The sequence below is a fragment of the Somniosus microcephalus genome, chromosome 12, assembly GCF_052327205.1.
Source record: "Somniosus microcephalus isolate GS21.2 chromosome 12, FLI_Smic_1.0, whole genome shotgun sequence".
Taxonomy (NCBI): domain Eukaryota; kingdom Metazoa; phylum Chordata; class Chondrichthyes; order Squaliformes; family Somniosidae; genus Somniosus; species Somniosus microcephalus.
Window position 1 is genome coordinate 33,238,260 of NC_140998.1, and position 21,542 is coordinate 33,259,801.

At 43.7% G+C, this 21,542-nt stretch overlaps 1 protein-coding gene across 2 annotated transcripts in view; it reads left to right on the top strand.

The window, feature by feature from the left end:
• setd3 (SET domain containing 3, actin histidine methyltransferase) overlaps positions 1-21,542 on the top strand; it is a 137,009-nt gene that overhangs the window by 107,944 nt on the left and 7,523 nt on the right. For both annotated transcript variants that reach the window (XM_086002736.1, XM_086002737.1), the window contains 5 exons: positions 3,282-3,340; positions 5,078-5,192; positions 6,446-6,520; positions 8,533-8,699; positions 14,724-14,809. In XM_086002736.1, the coding sequence (XP_085858862.1) occupies positions 3,282-3,340; positions 5,078-5,192; positions 6,446-6,520; positions 8,533-8,699; positions 14,724-14,809 (502 nt within the window). The remainder of the gene's footprint in view (positions 1-3,281; positions 3,341-5,077; positions 5,193-6,445; positions 6,521-8,532; positions 8,700-14,723; positions 14,810-21,542) is intronic.

Sequence of the window (21,542 nt, forward strand, 5' to 3'; positions counted from 1 at the left end):
ATTAAGGATTCAGTGATGCATTAGATGGAGCAGGTAAAGAATGGTGATCAAAAAGGAAACACGGTCATTGAGTGTGAAGGAGGGGCAGCAGGTAAGATGGATTGTCAATTGCAACAAAAAAAAATGGAAATTGACAATAGACCTTGGGGATAAGGTTCTTTTCTGGTGCAGATAATTAGATCAACTCAAGGCTGGGCATGTTGTATGCTCAGGGCAGATTAAACAAAAAACATGCATATAGTGGAGCTCTTTGTGTGCACTGATGAGGTTCTTCGGGAGAGGAGGTTAGGTGATGAGGGGACGCACAAGAGAGTTGGTAGCTGAGTGCAAAGGGTGGAATTAAGCTGCACTTGATGGAGAATGGAAGGATAGGGACTTGTGGGACCATGTGCGATGAGACTGAAATGGCTGGTATGAGAGGAACAAAGGCTGGTCGTGTGATGAAGAGGAGTGAAAGCTGCAATGGTTTGCGTGTCTGTAGATTGTTGTATCATGTGAGGAGGGATTCATGCCAAGGGTGACTCTTCAGGGAACACAACCACTAGCTGGATACCCAGGTTTAGGGGACAAAACAACTGATTTTTGCCAACACCTGCCGACCCACATGGTGGGACAAGCTATGTATCTTGAACTGCTAACCTTTACTGACTTAAATTTAGTTTAGAAAATTCAGCTTAAATATCAACATTTTGTTTGTCAAAGCATATTTTGCTACAATGTCTGTGGCTATATTTATTTAAAATGAATGGAGAGCATTTATTTGTAGCATATAGTCTACTGTACAACAACTCGAAGGAATTAGTGGGTTTCTTTGGACACTAAGGGAATCGAGAGATGGGGCAGGAAGATGAAGATCAGCCATGATCTTATTGAATGGCAGAGCAGGCTCGAGGGGCCGTATGGCCTACTCCTGCTCCTGTTATGTTCTTATGTAATGGAGTTTGTTACAAAGCCTGCAAAAAAATTATAGAAATAGAGCACAAAGTAAAAATTCAGTGACCCTTTTTATACTGCAGGAGGAGGGAAAGCTCATACGGTTTCTGATAACACGTTTTCATTGTCGGATTGATGAAGAGTACCCTTCTTTGCCTTTCCCCAACTTGATGCAAGGCTCAAAGTCAAAGATGTGGAACTACTGGATAGCATCACTGATGTGTAGTGTTCCGAAGAAAAGACAGCTTGCCAATTTATAAGAGACGAATGCACGTATTTTCTGCATAATGGTGTTACAGACTCTCTTTTCTCCCCCGCCACCCCCCCCCCCCCCCGCACACCTGCTACACATGAAAGTATAGCATAAGGGACATGTATTCGATGGACTAGTCACATGTTCGTGGGTGTGAGTGGGTTTAGTGATTTGTTTGACTCCTGATCCATTCATGCACCAATAGATGTATTTTGGGTGGGTCCCTGTGCTTGAAATGGATGCGAGTTAAAGATGCTTTCTGCCGTCCTTCTGGATCTTGAAGTTCCAGAAGGAATTACGTCAGATCTTCAATGTTAATTTGATTCCATTGACTGGCTCAACTTAAATCGATCTCAGCAAAACTTGGCCAGTCGCCCTGTCAGAAGTCTGTTTAGTGAACAGCATCTTGTAGATTGAGAATACGCAATAGTGAATGGTGGGCTATTGGCTTCTTTCAACAGATTAATCACGAGTCCCAGTCTTGGTATAGTTATGAAGTTCTTCCTCACAATAGCTGTCAGCTAACTTATTGTGTCATAACATTAATAATTTTCTGTTCTCTACAGTTTGTGAATGTTTCTGTTGATTGAGGTGTAAGACACCAGTGCTAGAGAATGGGGCATGTATCCATTTTTAGCATGCATTTCATGCTCCCGAGTCTGCAATAGCACAGTGCCTGGGACATACGCAGAGTGTAGCTCACTTTTCTCTGCCTCTACAGTGTACTTTCACCCCAACCTCTATAGGGCATCCTTATTACACCAATGTGCATTTTTCTATTTCTCACATGAACCTTGTAGTCTGTCTGAGTGAAATTGCCGGGTTGCATTCCAGAAACATGAAAAACTTGAATCTGTTATCAAATTCTTTCTCATCCACACTGTGCCACTCCATAACAGATCGAAAAGCCACTCTGAGAGATTTCCAGTTCTGTACATTATGTTAAGGACAGGAAAGAGTGGGGGAAAAGTAACTCCAGACTTGTGTATACAAGCACTGCACGCCTTTTCCATCACATTTATGAGTGGAAACAGAAGTTTATTGCATCGAAAATAACATTGCTTTATTTATCTCAGCATTAAGGTTCTCTTCAAAGAAGCTGCCTTAATCAGGCTGGATGAATGTTCCACCAGAAAGCTTGTTGGCTATTGAATCTGGCACACAGGTGCATTAATTCTCTCTCAACCCACTTAAATTGTGTACAGTCATCCTTTGGAGAAGAAAATGACAAAAGAATCAGGTTTAATTTGATGCTTTTTAAAGTCTGCCTATGTACACAGTCATTAAAAGGGATATTGTTGCTTGTAGCCCCCTTTAACACGCCTGTCCTATGAAGAAAGAATGAAACAGTTTTTTCCCAAATTAAAGCACATCAGAGCTAGCATCCAATTAGCAGTCTTTTGTGATCTCCAGTTTGGCCAAAATTGCATTATCTGTGCTGGCTTTTGTTGTATAATTGATTTGCGGTGCAGCTACTTAAACCTCAGCCCCCCCACCCCCGCCCCCCTCTACTGTACTCCTGATGCCAGCCAATATACTATTGAGAGAGATGATGAATTACCCCAACTTCTGATGCTAATGCATCAAGGAAGAAATTGCACGCTACATAGAGTGCCATTGACAGTAGCACTGCATCAGAGCGCAGTGCGAGGAAAGGCTCCCACTCCATAAAAAAAAAAATCCGTCTCCCGGGCCCCTGCCAGTGTCAACAAGTGAACGTTTTTGGAAAAGAGGTGACATTCGGTAGGCTGATGAAGGACTTGTTGGCAGCAGATTGCGTTACTGTCACAGGCCCTAAGTTTTATTTTTGTATTGCTGGTGGGTTCTGCTTGCAGGAGTTGATGGAGCAGATTTATGACAGCTGCTGGGCACAACAAATTAAGTTGACAGTGATGTATGGGAGCATTATGGCATGATGATCCTGCCGTAGCTCGGCTGGACTCCTCTTGCTTCATTTGGCTCTTGTTAGTATCTGTTAGGCTGCTAAGTAATGAAATTCTGCTGACTGACTTGTGTTTTTTTTCCCTCTCTCCCTTTCCCTTTCTCTCGCTCTCTTTCCCCCCCTTTCCCTACTCTTTCAACTCTTGATTCCCAGACCCATCCGAATGCAAGCAAACTGCCCTTGAAGGAGTCCTTCACCTTTGACGACTACAGGTTGGTATTTAAAAGAAAATGTTGGAGAAAGAATTGGGAAAAAGGAAAATAGTATTTTTTTATTTAAAAACACCAGTACAGTGAAATGCTGTTGTGAAACCTGTTCTGCAGCACGTGCATAGAGTTGGTGCTTCATTTTAATAATGGGAACCCCACTGTACTTACAATCCATCTACATCATCAAAGGTGACTCATCATCCAACTACCAAGATGTAAAATGTGCTGACTTAAACGCTCGGAGAATGAGTGAAATAATAGCACTTTTGGAAAACAACAATCCAAAAGTACTTTTTCCAAGTACATGTGGTGAGAAACATTTCTAAGATTTGCCAGCTTACTGAAGACTCAACTGGTTTATCAGACCTCCCTCTGGCATTGGTAGCTTATGCAAGGGGACATATTACCTGGTCTTATTTGTCGCTGAAGTTTCATCACAATGCCTCCAACTGCTCCACTCAGTCAATATTTTTATAACTAATAAACAAATATGTTCAAAAAAATGGGGAAATAAAGACAGACTTGTGTTTTTTTAACGTCCGTATAATTTTTCTACTGGGTTGCCCGCAGCAGGAACATAAGAAATAGGAGTAGGCCATTCAGCCCTTCGATTCCTAGAGACTCCAGGACAATGCTGAAGGTTAAGCAACAATAGGTCCACTCTAGACAATGGATTGAGGTCAAAGCTTTAATCTTTTTTGTTGCTGTTTGGTTATTTAATACCCAACATAAAGACTGAGCTTATCATGGAGGGTGCATGCGTGGGAAGTGGCGGTGAGGGAATTTTTCTTTTGTTCTGCGAAGACTGATCAAAGAGAAGGTTGCAACAATTGTACCCCTGGTGTCCCCAGACTGACCAAGGCCTCCACTAATGCCATGTTGAACTATTGTTTCTGATCTGGGTACAACTGTCTTTTTGAATGTATTCTTCATGTCTCTCTCCACCTAGCAAGGGTCTGATATGTACATGGTGCCTTCCCACAGCAGCACAGGCCGGGTGTGATGTTTGTGAAACATAGGCAAGCAGTCAGAGACTTGGGAGAAAACCATAGGTGGCACAGTCATCTGCCAAAGATGTGCTCCAAGTGCCTTTTTTTTTGCTCATAACATAAGAAATAGGTGCAGGAGCAGGCCACAAAGCCTGAATGGGTTCTCCTCTCACCTCGCCTCACTGCTTGTAGAGTGCAATGAGCAGCGTCTTGTAGATGCAAATAGTTTAACAACGGCTGCTTTATAAAGTGTAGAATATGGTTTATAACTAAAGTGCTTTCCATTAATACAGGATTAAAGGAGAAATTAACCTGAAAGACAAGCACTGCCGAGTTGCAGGCCGTTTTATACTCACACTTAAAAGCTGTTTATTGTTTGTGGTGTGAACCTTCTATGAGATCTGGTGTCTGAAAAATGACTGGTGAACACACTGACAGGGTATATAAACCGACAGCAACGTGTGTTTATATAGTGCTACTCGCATGCAGTGTCAGAGTGCTTCTAAGAGATAGAGAAGGATGCTGAGTAGGACATGGGAAGCATTTGTTCGGGGGGGGGAAGAGAGAATGTCTGAAAGCATGCTCAAAGAAAAAGGTTTTTTGGAAGCTTTTGAAGGGCGGTGGCTTGGCCCTTGAGGCGTGTATGAGTTCTGATTTATGAAAGCATTGCGCCATATCCTTGAACTTGCAAATGTATATAAACACTTGCTTTCCAATTTCATGACTGCTCCATTTTTCTGTTTCATTACAGATGGGCTGTCTCTTCGGTCATGACTCGCCAGAACCAAATTCCAACTGAAGATGGTTCCCGGGTCACCTTGGCTCTTATACCTCTGTGGGATATGTGTAACCACACCAATGGCTTGGTGAGTGAAAGCATCCAAGTATGCACTACAAGGGACTTTATTCTGCATCTTCTAAAGTTTCCTCTAAATTGAGCAATCTGCTCTTCCATTTCTGTAGCTTCCAGCAAGCAGCCCAGTGACTAAGCAGTTTAGGCACTGTCTTTTCAAATAAAGTTAAACGGTTGCCTGCCTGTTAAACCCTCATTACTGCCGCCCACACTGACCTGCCTGCTTCCTCCAGCAATCCAGAATGACCTGGGCTGCAGACTTCTCCACAGCCACTGCTTGGGCTGCTCAGTGACTTCTGATGCAGTAGTTGTGCAATCTCACCTTTGATGTGCTTTTAATGGACGCTGTTGAGTCTGTGCTAAAGGATTTGACAGGGTAGATACAGAGAAACGATTTCCTCTGATGGGGCAATCAAAAACGAGGGAACACAATCTTAAAATTTGGGCTAGGCCATTCAGGAGGGAAATCAGGAAGCACTTTTTCCACACAAAGGGTAGCGGGAATCTGGAACACTTTCAAAAGGCTGTGGATGCTGGGACAATCGGAGCTTTCAAGACTGAGATCGCTAGATTTTTGTTAGGTAAGGGTATCGAGGGATAAGGAGCTACGGCAGCTAAATGGAGTTGAGGTACAGATTAGCCATGATCTATTTGAATGGAGGAGCAGGCTCGTGGGGCTGAATGGCCTATTCCTCCTCCTATCTTCCTAAATCAAGTGATAACACTTGAAGTTGGCCAATAGGTGCACTTCTGTTGGGTGAGAAGGGTTAATGCAGATAATCTATTTGTGAATAGCCAAGATGGCTATCATTGTGCATAAATTTCTAGGTGGATAGGAGGTTACTGGGTCTATGTGTGGAGGTAGTTTTACAAGTGCGCAAGTACAAACCCCAAACAAGGGACTCTATATGTCCTTAAATCCCCAGCCAGTCATTGCATATAACGTTTTTCACACCCTATTTCTTTTTATGGAAAAAAGGCATTCATTGTGATTGGACGATGCAAGGAGATGGCTAATGAGAGCAAGCATTTGAAAGTGCAAAAATGCAATGAAATTTTGTCCTCCGAATGTGTAAGCTGTCACTTGCAAAACGCAGAGGGAGGGGAGATTTCCACCTTGACTTTAGCTGCTGTTTTACATGGGCTGTGCTTTGTCCACACCCGAGAAAGCCTAAGATATGGAATCTTGGGAAATCCCTGCTTTCTGTGACACTTAGTGCCACTTTATTACACACCTGCCTTACCTTCAGTCCTTCCCTTTTGTAGATCACGACTGGGTACAACCTGGAGGATGACCGGTGTGAATGTGTTGCTTTACAAGATTACAAAGCCGAAGATCAGGTAAGGAAGAAAATTACTGGTTTCACGTTTCTAGAAGGCTTTGTAAACTGAAGCACTTTAACATAATTTCATTACTGTAATGGCATTTGTTTTTTTTTTTAAAAAGAAACCAGGAAAACAGGAATTTCAGTAAAGTTATATTCCCTACAGAAGTAGTGCTATGAGCGCACAGATGAACAATCTGGGAATCATGTTCTATGTTTAGAAGGTTATGCTGATGAGGGTAGATGAAGTAAGGCAGGAATAAACACAAGCGTAGACCAATTGGTCCGAATGGCCTGTTTCGATGCTGTAAATTCTATGTAATATGTGTAGGGAGGAACGACACTACTGCTTTACAGGCCATTTGAGGAGGGATACTACACAAAGCAAAGCTAACCTTAACCCTATTAATGAGTTCATTTCATTTTTCAGACCATTTCTGCATACTTGAATGTGCTACTGTTTTAGTATTAAGGCTGCTTTACTTTCTACAGTACAATGTTTCTACATTGCATGAAGATACATCGAACTTGGGTAAAGACCTGAATGATCTTGTGAAAGTACAGTAGGACTACAGCTTGGTCATGACCAGGTCATTGAAAGAAGTCACAATGTACAACTGGGGGGGTGGGGGGGGGGGGTGATGTTATCTGAGTCAGATGCATTGCAGCCCAGGTTGACATCCGTGTGTTTTGCTAAATTAACTGTAAAGAATGCTGTAAAGTATTAGTAAAAATGATCATTTCTGAAGATTGAATCAGTTTGCTAACTCATGAGTATTGCAAGCTGATACACTCCAGCGCATTGGCACAAAGGAAATTTGAATTGGATTTACACCATATCACCTGCCACGTCCTATTTAGATGATTGGTTTCACTGATCAATGAAAAATTATTTTATGAATTTCTTTAGATTTTGTTAACCACTTTAGTTTAAAACAACCTATTTGCAAACCCTCAGCAATTTTCTGCTCTTAAGGTTAGAACAATTAAGTTGATGTATAAATGCTGAATGTACTTAAATGGCCTTTCTGTGCACGCCATTTTTATGCAGGCATGAACCTGATTGTTTTACATTTTAAAATAGCATGCTCATGAATTTAGTACAAGCTCATTAAAGAAAGAAAAGAAAGTACTTGCATTTATATAGCACCTTTCATAACCTCGGGATGTTCCCAGAAGCACTTCACAGCCAATAAATTACTTTTGAAATGTAATCACTGTTGTAATGTAGGAAAAATGGCAGTCAATTTGCACACAGTCAGGTCCCACAACAGCAGTGAAATAAATGACCAGATCACCACCTGTTTTAGGTGTTGGTTAAGGGATAAATATTGACCAGGACACCGGGGAGAACTCCCCTGCTCCTCTTCGAATCGTGCCATGGGATCTTTTATGTCCACCTGAGAGGGCAGACGGAGTCTCGGTTTAACATCTCAAAAGACAACACCTTTGACAGTGCAGCACTCTCTCGGTACTGCCCTGAAGTGTCAACCTAGATTATGTGTTCAAGTCTCTGGAATTAAAGTTTCATATGTGAACTTTGCCAATAGGAAGTTGAAGCCTATATACTTGTATATTGTAATGTAAATGCACTCCCTTTAAGTATATCAAAGTTCCAATGCCTCACCATGGTTGCCTTTATTTGTGCTTCTTGTTATAAAGACTTTTTTTTAGTCAGCCTGAGATTTCTATCACATGCCTTTCTTGGAAATCTGGATGATGTTGACCTTTTAGGACTTGCTCCTAGCTCCTGTGATGTTACTTTGGGCGGCTCGGAGCAAACAGGTTGAAAACACAGGAAATCTCAGAACCGTTTTGAAAAATGCCCTTGTGAACTAAGCCGAAACTGCCAGAACACACTCCTCTTTCAGATAGAGGAGACATTCTCGGTACTCTGTTTAAACCTACATAGGAAAAGCATGAGCAATGGTGTCCAAGATTTGGGGGGGGGGGGGGGGGGCCTTAGGTTTACGGCCACTTTGCCAGACAATTTGTACTGAACTAACGCACGATATTTGAATCTTCCAGATCTACATATTCTATGGGACTCGCTCCAATGCTGAGTTTGTGATACACAATGGGTTTTTCTTCAATAATAACTCACACGACAGAGTGAAGATAAAGCTGGGAGTGAGTAAAAGTGACCGACTCTATGCTATGAAAGCAGAAGTTTTAGCTCGTGCTGGCATACCAACGTAAGTATTTTATAAAGGGTTTCATCCCTCTCTCTCCATTCCCCACTGTCTGTTCCCAATAGGCAAATTCAGCTCTTTTCGCTAGAATTCATGTAAAAATATCTGTCGTATGTCCTATTATATAAGGCATATAAAACAATTCACGTATGGATTTTTTGTTGGTGTCAGTTTTTTTGAGTTCGCTCTACCAGTCTGCGTACTTCAGGACCTCACCAGTGTGCTGCCCACGATCTTCTATCCACTAATTTTAATGGGTGGAAAATCATGGGCCATGCGCCCACCATGTCTTGATAACATACAGCTGGCGGGTGAGGCTCCCTGCCAGTAGTGAACTCAGAAAATTACCCCCTTCGTCTTCAATTGTGGCAGCTGTAAGCCAAGAGGTAGGTAATTGTGGTTGCCTCTAAACATGGTAAAATATGTAGACTGGGAGGGGGGGGTAACATTCATAACTATTTACAGTATTGATTGAAGAGGCGGCATGACATTCACTTAATAAAAGTGGATATAGAAGTAGATTGAGGTTCTTAACATTTACGTTTTAATCAGCGATGTATCATCAAAGTGATACATGAAGCTTTGTTGTGGTAAATGCAGTTCTTTTGTGGGCTGACTATTTGAATGTAGTTTCTCCCTGCCCCACATTCCATTCCCTTCCCTCCCCTCCGCCCCAAGCTTAAGGCATAGCCTGGGTCCCTCTGTCAGGTGAGGAAAAACAATGAATAAAATCTGATCTCTCAAGCCTCTTAGGAATTTCATTAGTCAAATTATATTAGTCAGCATAAGATAAAGTGTTGCATTTACCACAACAAAGATTCTGCATTTTTCTTGACAGAAGTGTTCACTTATTACATGCACTGTAACTTCACTAAGAGTCCGATGTGCCACAACCTCTGATTATAACATTAGTTAATAGAAAAAGCATATAAAGTACCCTCTGACACTCTACTCACTTCAACACACATTTTGTATGGCTCCCAAAGACAGCCTCATAGAGATGGAATTTAAAAGAGTGACTTGAGTGGAATCGATCGTGCCTTTTTCTCAGCGAGCCATATTGTTTAAAGCATCAGTGGGATAATCAAATGTGCACTGGAATGTTTTGAAGGGTATTTCTTCCTACACCACAATGGCCCAGAAATTGGTGTCGGGGGCTTCCCGCGGGTGTAAGCCCCCGACCTACACTTACATAGCGCGCCGACATTTGAAGCCTGGCCCTGCGTGGATTTCCTGTCAGTGGCCCGGTTCAGCTCCCGGCGCGTTGTGCTTGCGTGATCCAGCGGCGTAGTTAGTTCGATGAGCCGGCTGGGATCACGTGAGCACTGGGCAACCAATCGGAGGTTGCAAAAGTTCATTCATGAGTTTGATAGTAAGAACTGTCAAACTCATGAAAACTCCAGGCACCCAAAACAGTACTTAAACTTCAAATAAAAGTTTTAAAAAATCCCACTAATTAAATGAACTATTAATAACTGTAAAAAACGAATTTAAACAATTAATCAAATTTTTGAAAAAAATAATTAAAAAATAAAAATTGGGTCTAAAAATACACTTACCTTACTGTAAAGTCTTTAAAAATAATAAACCTGTGGAAAAAAAATTCTAACTTTAATTAATAGACCACTTACCTTTTAAAACTAAGTACTTACGTCTGCTTTTTTCTCGCGTAAAAACTGGAGGCCTTATCGCACGGACAACCCTGTTTTTAAAAAAAACAAAACAATTTCAGCACGCACGCGCAGACTCCTGCGCGCACACGTTCCACTTCTGAACCCCTTGGTTCAGAGGAAAGGAAATGCCGGTTTTCCACGCATGCGCTGTGCATGCTGAAAACTGGCACTTCCATCGGGCCCACGCGTGAGTACACGGTGCTTACTCATGCGTTGGGACCCGAATTAGTGGCCAATATTTTAAATGCCTTAAATGCAGCCCCCCCCAAATGTCACGTTACATACGAACAATGATGGACAGGTAAAGACCCTCTGGTCCAGTCTATCCCACACAATTGCGATACCTTGGGGTAGATTTTCCCGAACCTGTCGGGGAAGAAGGCGGGACTTCCCCTTTCGGGTTTTAGACCCGCCTACTTCGACGTCCGGCCAATCCGCGCGATTTTCCCTTGATTGGCCTTGTTGAGCCCACCTAGTGGGCTCAGCAGGCCAATTAAGGGCCACCCGGCAACAGGTGACGTCACAGACTGCAATTTCATCTGTCAAGAGTTCTTGACAGATGAAATATCAGTGTCTCACAGCTGTTTGAAGCTGTGAAACACTGACAGTCTGAGTTCTACCATGAGTCATTCTGCACAGACTCAGTTAGAACTCTCACCGGCACTCAAAGCTGAAGGCTGTCACTTTTGACCGATCGCAGCCGTTCAGCTTTAAGTGCCGGGTGAGTGATGGGCTCCTGACGGCTACAGGAAGAAAGGCTGTGAAGGTAAGTACAGGTAAGTAAAAGTTCTTTACACACTTTAGACATACCAAACACACTTACCTTTACACTCATGCACCCATCACTCACCTGAGCGCCAACATCGCGACCCCTCCAACTCCTTCAACCCGATGGCCCGCCTGCTCTAACCTGGCGTGGTTTGGAGCCGTCGGGAAACCCACACGAAACCCCTCAAAATAGGGATTAGGCTAAAAACTGTCTGTTAACTACCTGTTAACAGGCAGTTAATTGGCACTAATCCCGTCCCGCCTGGTTTCGGCGGGTCCCAGTGCGTGGGGCGGGGTTTTGGGCGGGATGGTGTCGGGACCCCCAAATTCGGGATTCCCCCCCCCCGCGCCTGGAACCCCGCCTGACGGCTGGGGGGAAATCGGGGCCCTTGTGTATCACAATATATACACTCCACCCCACCAGACACCATGTGATCTCCTGGGAGAGGCAAAAAAATTTTTAAAACCCAGGCCAATTTGGGGAAAAGAATCTGGGAAATTCCTCTCCGATCCATTTAGGTGATCGAAACTAGTCTAGGAGCTCACTCTGGCCCTGAATTCCCTGCAGTATCTATCTTCTGGAAGAGGCCTTGTACAAGGACAAAACAGTATGCCTCATCATGTACTCAATTGTCCTATGGATATACCCCAACACCCTATTTTCTTTAGTTTCACTTCATGACATTGCTCATGTACCTTTTAAGGATGTATGCACTAGAATGCCCAAATCACTTTCTATCTCCACCTTCTTTAATGTTTTTCCCTGAAGGGTGTATGCATGTTGAGCATTTGCCCTGCCCACATGCAGAACACTGCACTTATCGAACTTGTACATCATTTTCCAGTCATGAGCCCAATCTCCCAACACTTTAAGATCTGCCTGAAGCAGACGACCATCATCTACAGTCCTAACACTCGCACAGATCTTGGTATCATCTGTAAACCTACATCAAGATCATTAATAAAAATAGTAAAGAGCAACGGTCCCAACACTGATCCCTGCAGGACACCACTGGTGACCGGTCTCCAAACAGATCCAAATCCATCTATAACTACCTTTTGCCTACGTCCTGCCAGCCAGTTCTCCATCCAGTTCAATATATTACCACTAATAATACCAGGGGCTTCGATCTTAGAGAAGCCTCTTGTGTGGTGCCTTATCAAAAGCTTTTTGGAAGTCTAAGTAGACAGTCTACAGACAGACACCAACTTTGTAACTTAATCAAAAAATACAGTTAGATATGTAAGACATTATCTTTTTATAGAACCACGTTGAGGGGTGTCCCTAATATGTCCCTCTCAATCCCAGCATTCATACATTGCATCCCTAATGATTCCCTCAAGCATCTTGCTTATTACTGATAAACTAATGGACCTATAGTTACCCAGGTCTGTCTTTTCACCTTTTTTAAAGATGGGGACTACATTAACCTCCTTCCAGTCCATAGGAACCATTCCAGAGTGCAGTGAGCTACTAAAAATACAGGCTAAGGGCTCACACAGCACATGCCCCATCTCCCTGAGGACCCTCGGGTAGATATCATCCGGCCAAGCTGCTCTATCTAGTTTCAAAATAACAACAGAAAATGCTGGAAAAACTCAGCAGGCCAGGCAACATCCGTGGAGAGAAATTAGAGTCAACGTTTCGAGTCAAAAACCCTTTATAAAAAGGGTTTTTGACTCGAAACGTTGACTCTAATTTCTCTCCACGGATGTTGCCTGGCCTGCTGAGTTTTTCCAGCATTTTCTGTTGTTATTTCGGATTTCCAGCATCTGCAGTATTATGCTATCTATCTATTTTCAAGTTCTTAATTCTTTCTTAATTAAATTAAATAGTTGAGCATCATCTTCAAGGGTGAAGACTGATGCAAAGTACTCATTTAATATTTCCGCCATACCCAGTGTCCTTGAACGTTCTTCAATGGCCCATTCTTTGACCGTTCTCTGACACTTCACATAACTGAAAAAGCTTTTCCCATTACTTCCACAGTTGTCTACAATCCTTTTTTCCATTAACCCTTTTGCTGATCTAATAGCAGCCTTCGTTTTCTTTAGTTGTTCCTTGTACTCAACTCTGTTCAGTTGAGTATTAAATGTCTTTAATTTATAGAAACATTTCTGTTTACATCTTATTTGTCTTTGTACATAACCAGTCAGCCACCATGGTTTTTTCTTACCACACTTCCTTCTTTTGACTTTGGGTATATATTTGTTTTCCACATTTTTAAAATCTTTTTCTTTAAAACTTTCCATTTGTGTTCTATATTGGTCTCCTCACCACCCAACAGGGTTAGCCAAATTACGCGTTCCAAATCATCTGCCATTTTGGTGAAGTTTGCTCTTCTGAAATCTGGTACGAGTTGCAGATTCTCAGTACCTTTAGTTAGCATTGTAGAATGATTACAGCACAGAAGGAGGCCATTCGGCCCGTCGAGCCCGTGCTGGCTCTCTGCAAGAGCACTTCAGCTAGTCCCACTCCCCTGCCCTTTCCCCGCCCTTTCTACTAGCCAGTTGAAATCGTATAATATTCCGAGTTATGCGACCTGTTGCAGTTGAGCTGAAAGCAGGTTGCTTTCTGGCTCCCCTCATTTAATACCCTATTGGGTCCAAATCAACATAGGGGGAGATGAGGGTCTCCTTTCTTAAAGGTACCAGCTAAAATGGGTTTGATAAGTTAGTGATGAGCGATATTTCCCTGTGAATGTGCCTAGCTTCTGCTCAGTTCCTGCCCTACTCGATAAGAAATCATTAAGACAGTGATTGTCGACTTGCAGGCACAAGCCTGTGCCCTATCGCTCCATGGCACAGCACAGCAGAACACATGCATTTCATGGCCTGTCTTTCAGATTAAACTCCATTTTCTTCTTTTACTCTTTCTCGCTCACTGTCTTGAACAATCACTGTAAGTATATCGTGGCTTTCTCCTTATTGGCTACACACAGGATGGCATTTACATCAAACTCAAAGTCTCTGATGCACCCATCCCATCTCCCAGCTGAAGGAAGTTGCATAGAGCCTGGAGGAAAGAGTGAGCAGCAGAAGTATCAGAGAGAAAAAAATTCTCTCAAAGGGTTAATGATCAGTAATCGTAGGGGTAATTTTCCACTTTTTTTGCAGTCCCAGAGCAGAGCATACATGTTGGAAGCTCAATATTGGAATACCGGGTTCAAGAGATCGTACATTAATTATGCAGTCCACCCAAGTTACTGTGAATTAATTTAAATGGAGGAGAACTTGGTCGAGCTGAATCATGAGTGTATGACCCTCCTTATCCGATAAGCACTGCCAGTGTACGATGCTCTATGTTGGGGGCCGCATGAGTGGAAAACTTATCCCATTATTGATGGAACTTAATCAGAATGGGCTGTCAGTGATTAGAAAGGGATGGTGCATCTTATAATCTGTGGCAACTTGCTCTTCATTATACACTGTGAACTTAAACTATGACTTTAAAATCGCTCGGTGATTTTCTGATTTGCAGTCGCTGCACTGATCACTTACTTTTGGTACTGTTCGATGCTTGTTGAGGCTGATGACCTGAATTAATCTGACTGACTAAACTCGTGTGTCCATGTGTTTTCATCAGGTCCAGTGTATTTGCTCTGCACTGCAGTGAACCTCCTATCTCAGCCCAGCTGTTGGCTTTCCTACGGGTATTCTGCATGACTGAAGGTAAAACCTTTTCCCCATTGTTCTTTTTAAAGCGGGAGATATTGATGGGAATGGTTGTCGAGCAATAATTCCAAAGGGCTAAAATGGCTCCCTTGAACTGCAAGAGAGAAACTCGGGCAGTTTATAACAGACCCCTAAAGTGAGATCATTCCCGAGAACTTATTTTTGATGATCTATACCAATGGCTAGGTTTTGGACTTGCTGCTGATACATGTCTTTGTGGACATTGGCCAGCGCGCACTCTGCTGTAGATGCATAAAGATGCTCTTGCTCATTTGTGTCTCTACTTCCACATAATTTACACCAGTCATCAATGACTGTACCTTTTGCTATTTCTCAGACTGTCCTAAGTAATACTAGGTCAGCATTAGGGATGGCAAATTCTTTTACTTATTGCTTTTACTGTAATTGTTAAAAGGCTACCTTGATTTGTCACTCGGATGTATTGAGAAGTGCTTTTAATATTGTCATTTTTCCTGCAAGTGTTATCCTTTTTAAAGTAAAAAGCTTTCTAGGGATTTATGTAATCCGGTCTTTATTTATGCACCCTGATTTTTCTTCATTTGTTCTCCACATATTGTGGACTTCTCCTGTTAAGTTGGATGTACTGAACCTCATTGGTGAAATCTCTTGTTTGTAAGTCTCCTCCCTGTATGTGTAATTCTCCCCCTATTTCCCTCTTAAAATAAATTGCAATATTTATTACATGGTGGGGGGGGGCGCGGGAGGAAGAAGTGTTTACTCATGATGCTCCGGCCATCATGGTGTGGGGCAGGCTTGATGGACCAGCTGGTCTTTTCCTGCCCATCACTTTCGTATGTTCGTATTTTGCTACCTCAGTGTGATTCTCATTTTATGTTGTATCTTCATAAAGACTTGGGAGTAGCTTCGCCAGGGCGCTAAAAATTAAGTGCCCCCGCGGCCGATTTTCCCAGGCAGCGCCCCGAGAGGGAGGAGGGGCACTACTGGAAGCGCCCCGTGTCCCCCCTTGGGGCGCTGCGCGACAATATCGTGGCGCAACTTGCTGCAGCGCCGCGGTACTGCAGGCCTTCCTCCCCTTATTAAAGGGGAGGGGCCTGGCGCAGCGCGTCCCGTCGCCCACCTGGGCCACCAGAGATCGGGAGTGACGGCAAACGAGCCCGGCACTCGAGGAGTGCCGGGCTCACGGAGAGCAGCCGGCACTCCGCGGGGGGGCTTCATGGGGGCTATAATCTATCACAGAATGTGTGTACATGAAAAATATGAATATAGCTACCTTTCATATACTGTTGTACCTTGATAAATGAGTAATGAATTTGACAAGAATTCTGGGTTTCCTGTACATTCTGCCGATCACGCACCTCCTGCCAAATCTAAAACTGGACGAGTGACTGGATAGGAGTTGGCATTGTGGCTGAGTTCTGAATTATTTTTACTGCAAATAAAAAATTGTCAGCAGTTTTAATGGTTAATGGGGGCCGGGGACAGGTGCTGGCAGGCGGCCAGCAGCAAAAATGGCCGCCCGCCACCTCCCCTTTAACTAGCGCCGCCACGGCCGCAGGTAGCCCCACTGACCCCGGTAGACATAGTGTCCGGTGGTAAGTCGGGGGGGGGGGGGGGCTCCACCCATTATTACAGCCGGGGCGCTGTGCACGGCGATAACTTCATCGCTAGCGGCGCTAGTTGATTTGCGCCCCTCTTAGGGCGCTAACTGGAGGCGCAAATCAACCGAATTTATAATACAGTGCCGGAAAAGAGACAATTCCACCATGGCATTATATAATGCTGTTAAATAGAAAGTGCCAAAAGAGCACTTCTTTCCCTGTCAGCTTTGCTACTCCTAACACATGAAGGAGACCCTCCTTTTTAAACCATTAGAACCATGGTAAGTAATCTGTCACAGAATGTGTGTACATAAAAAATATGAATATAGCTACCTTTCATATACTGTTGTACCTTGATAAGTGAGTAATGAATTTGACAAGAATTCTGGGTTTCCCGTACATTCTGCCGATAACGCACCTCCTGCCAAATCTAAAACTGGACGAGTGACTGGATAGGAGTTGGCATTGTGGCTGAGTTCTGAATTATTTTTACTGCAAATAAAAAATTGTCAGCAGTTTTAATGGTTAATGACTTGGCATCATGGAACTCCAAAGTAACAAGAAAAGGGATTTTATTATTTAATAATCAGACTTTTAATGTGTAGTTTAGTCACATGCTCACTCCGAATCTGTACTGTCCAGTCGCTGTGGCCCTTCAGTCAAGTCCTCAGTGAGGACCCAGGCGGGGAGATCGGAGGGGGGCGGAGAGGGCAGAGGGATCAGGGGTCGGGAGATCGGAGGCCAGTGGAGAGGGCAGAGGGGTCGGGGAGATCAGAGGCTGGTGGGGGGGCGGAGAGGCAGAGGGGTCGGGGAGGTCGGGGGGCGGAGAGGGGTCGGGGAGATCGGAGGCCGGTGGAGAGGGCAAAGGGGTCGGGAAGATCGGAGGCTGGTGGAGAGGGCAGAGGGATCGGGGGTCGGGAGATCAGAGGCCGGTGGGGGGTGGAGAGGGCAGAGGGATCAGGGAGATCGTTGGCCGGTGGGGGGTGCAGAGGGCAGAGGGATCGGGGGTCTCGGAGGCTGGTGGGGGGCGGAGAGGGCAGAGGGAGCGGGGGTCGGGGAGATCGGTGGCCGGTGGGGGGCGGAGAGGGCAGAGGGGTCGGGGAGATCGGAGGCTGGTGGGGAGGGGGCGGAGAGGGCAGAGGGATCGGAGGCTGGAGGGATCGGGGGGGTGGTGGGGGGTGCAGCGGCCCATGTTCTTGAAATGTGGGGCTGGGACGAGCACTCTGTTCCTCCCGCCTCTACATTCAGGTAAGTGTATTTCAAAAACATACCTTCATAACAGGTGGTCCCAAGCTCTGGTTTTCCTGAGTGAAGCATTGCCGGCTGCTTCAGGGCAAACCAATCTTGCCGTGAATGTCTCAAACTGGTATTGGGCCCCTTATTTGCATATGCAAAGTCTAACACCTATTTCAGCTGTGGGCACTACACAGCAATTTATTTTTCCTTTCCCAATATGGTAGGCAGCACACTTCTGGACGGAAATGTGTGCGCGCTTCTTGCCCGTCATTTTGGGGGTTTAGTAGGCTGGTTAGTGCCAGAGAGGCGGGCGTTGCATGTCCAAATTTATAGGCCATTAACTGGCCATCCATTTCATCCTTACTTTATTTGCCAAACACTTTGTATGAGAAGGTTCTATGTAACAAGGAGTTCTCAAACTTTGTCCAAGTGTCGTCCTCCCTCACCCACTGAGAACCATGCCACCTCCCCAATTACTTGCTCTGAATTGGAGTAGAGGGCATTAATTTTCAGCACTGTATTTGGTGCATTTTCCAGCAATTTATATTAGAACTTCCACTGATGTAAAGGTTTTATAATGTGCATGGTGCATCATGTGAATTCAATCATCAGTGCTTATATAAGAGAACATACCACACTGATGATAAATGTTGCATCAATTAAACTGATGAAAATAATCAAAAGGGCGTTCTGTGTTACAAAGGCTAACTTGTTGAGCAAATGAAAATAATTTTTTTCTGCAGTTTCCTTTGGAAATTTAAAAACTCGTTTAGCATTTAGTTTTAAGACTTAAAGTAAGCTATTTCAAGGATTACTGATAACTTCTATATTACAGTGCTGTTTAGGGAATCCTACCATCTAAAAATAGCCAGTTGTGGCTTTTTGAATTATGTAAAGAAAGTGAGTTTGCTGTGGAAAAATGCTGATTTAAAAAAAATAAAAAAAAAATGTGCAGGAGGTTAATCAGAGTGCGATTGCTGTGCAAAGTGCTGATGATTTTTTTTTTAATGTGCAGAAGGTTAAACGGAGTTGGGCAGAGATACAAGCGTACTGTGTAGCTACTGAGCAATTCTTGCTGCTCAGTCAGCCTCTGCTTCCTCCCGGAGCACTGCAGCAGAAATATGGAGAGCTCCAGCAAGTGGCAGAATAGTTTGTACTGCAATCTCCTTGCAGCATCATCGTGGTGATTGTTTTTTAGGACTTTAAAGCCCATGGGACTTGCTTGAATATCTTTTTGTGTTTGTCAGACAAATCAAATAAAAGGGGGGAGGGATAGAGCCACATTTCTTACCCCCCCCCCCCCCCCCCAAATTCCACCCCTTGTAACCAGCCAGTGCCAGGACTGACTGACTGACGGAGTCATGAGATGATCTTAATTAAACAAAAGGCAAGGTGCAGCAGCAGCACGTGGTTCTGTGAAGTCCAGTTTGTGTCACAGCCAAATGTCAACATTGTGCAGTGAGAGTGCTTGTAAATCAAATTGACTAATCACGTCTCTGGAGCATTTAATGAGGGCGTGTAATTATTTAATTTGTATCCTCATGAGGGTCAGTTCTTCGCGCCTGCCCAGGGGTAGCCACTGCCTCTGTAGGGAGATGCTCCTCACCGTTTAAGAACTCATTTATCTCATTGCTCTTTGTGGGGTCTTGCTATGCGCAAATTGGCACAATACAACAATGACAACACTTCAAAAGTACTTTGTTTGCTGTGAAGCTTTTGGGATGTCTTGAGGTTGTGATGGACACTACATAAAGTTCTTTCTTTCATGAAGTGCGTGTGTTTCCATTCTATGTGCAGTACTTTACACTTGTCTGCATTTAAATTTCACCTGCAGTTTATCTGCCCACTTGCTTATTTTGTCCAACTCGCTCTGTAATTTTTGAGCTACTTCCTCGGATTCCACTGCCCCTCCCAGTTTGGTATCACAATTTGACCACTTTGCGCTGTGCTTCTCAGTCCAAGTCATTAAATGAGAAGCTGTAATGGTCTCAACACTGAACCCTGGGGCACCCCACTTGATGCTCTTTCCCCCCCCCCCCCCACCCACACGACAAAGCTCCGCTAATGAGTACTCATTAATTTTTACCCTTCAACCAGTTTCTTATTGAAAACTAGGGTTTGCCCTGAATCTCCACTGCTTTGAGTTTGACATATAGCTGATCATGAGGAACTCTGTCCAATACCTTTTGGAAGTCTAAAGGCTCTACATAGTTCACTTGAGATGTTACTTCCTCAAGGAGATTGGCCAGACATGTTGATTACTATACATAGGAATAGGAGTAGGCCATTCAGCCCCTCTAGCCTCTTTTGCCATTCAGTTCGATCATCGTTGATCTGCACCTCGACCCCGTTTATCCGCTTTTGTTCTTTCTCCCTTGATACCCTTACCAAACAAAAGACTATCGATCTCGGTCTTAAAAATTTCAATTGACTCAGCATCCACAGTCTTTTGGGGAGAGCGTTCCAGATTTCCACTACTCTGTGTGTGGAAAAAGTGCTTCCTGGTTTCACTCCTAAATGACCTGGCTCTAATTTTAAGGTTATGTTCTCTGGTTCTGGATTCTCAAACCAGAGGAAATAGTTTATCTATATCTGCCTTTATCGAACCTTTTAATCATTTTAAGTGCCTCAATTAGATCACCCCTCAACCTTCTAAACTCACTGGAGTACAAGCCAAGTTTAGCAACCTGTCCTTGTAATTTAACCCTTTAAGCCCTGCTATCAGTCTGGTGAAATGAGAGATGAAAAACCTGGGGGTCAGGTATGAAATTAAAATACATTTGAAAATGAGAATATAGCTAAAATTTGAAGTTTTTCTAGTCAACGTTCATAAGTCACCATTAGATTTCAATAAAAATTTGGAAACAGCTGAACGATCCAATAGAACATGATGAGAATTGGTGCTAACTGCATTCATATGTTTGAAATACACCCCGTTTCTGACCCAGACGTTGTAATGTAAATTAGTTAATTAATCAAAACATTTCATGGAGATAAATTGTGTTTTAATTTTTTTTTAAACTTGGGTGATCCCGACGGTTTTATTTCCTGATTACCTCATATTCGGAGCTGACTTCGAGTAAGGTGGATGCACTGTGATCCCTGGAGGCGTAAAACACTTTCAACATGTCGCCTGTTCCATTATTGTGACATAGTCTTTTGGTTAAGTTTCATCATTTTGTTGTGACTTAATTGAGTTAAAGGTCACAACATCAGGATATCCCAAAGTCCTTCACAGTCAATTAAGTACTTTTGAAGTGTAGTTACTGTTGTACTGTAGGGAAATGGTCAGCCAAACTTTTCACAAATAACATTCTGTCATCATCGCTAGGCCAAAATCCTGGAACTCTCCCTCCCTAACAGCACTGTGGGAGTACCTTCACCGCACAGACTGCACGGTTCCAGAAGGCGGCTTCTCTAGGGCACTTGGGGATGGGCAATAAATGCTTGCCTTGCCAGCGATGCCCACATCCTATGATGAATTTTTAAAAAAAACAGCAATGAGATAAATGACCAGATAATCTGTTTTTAATGATGAGGGATAAATGTTGACTAGGATACCGGGACAACTCCCTGCTCCTCTTCAAAAGTGCTACGAGTTCTTTTACGTCCACCTGAAAGGGCAGACCTCAGTTTAACGCCTCATCCAAAAGACAGCTCCTCCCTAGTACTATGCTGAATTGTCAGCTTCGATTGTGTGATCAGGGCTCTGGAGTGGGGCTTGAACCCACAACCTCCTGAGCCAGAGGCGAGAGTGCCACCACTGAACCAAGGTTGACACGGTAATGATGCATCGAGTAAGTCAATGAAAGTAATGGTCAGTTCTGGGATTACCTGGACAGAAGGGTGGCAAACATATCCATCTCCTTCTTAGCTCTTCCTTTCTTGAAACAAGTGCATAAACAAAGTAAAAA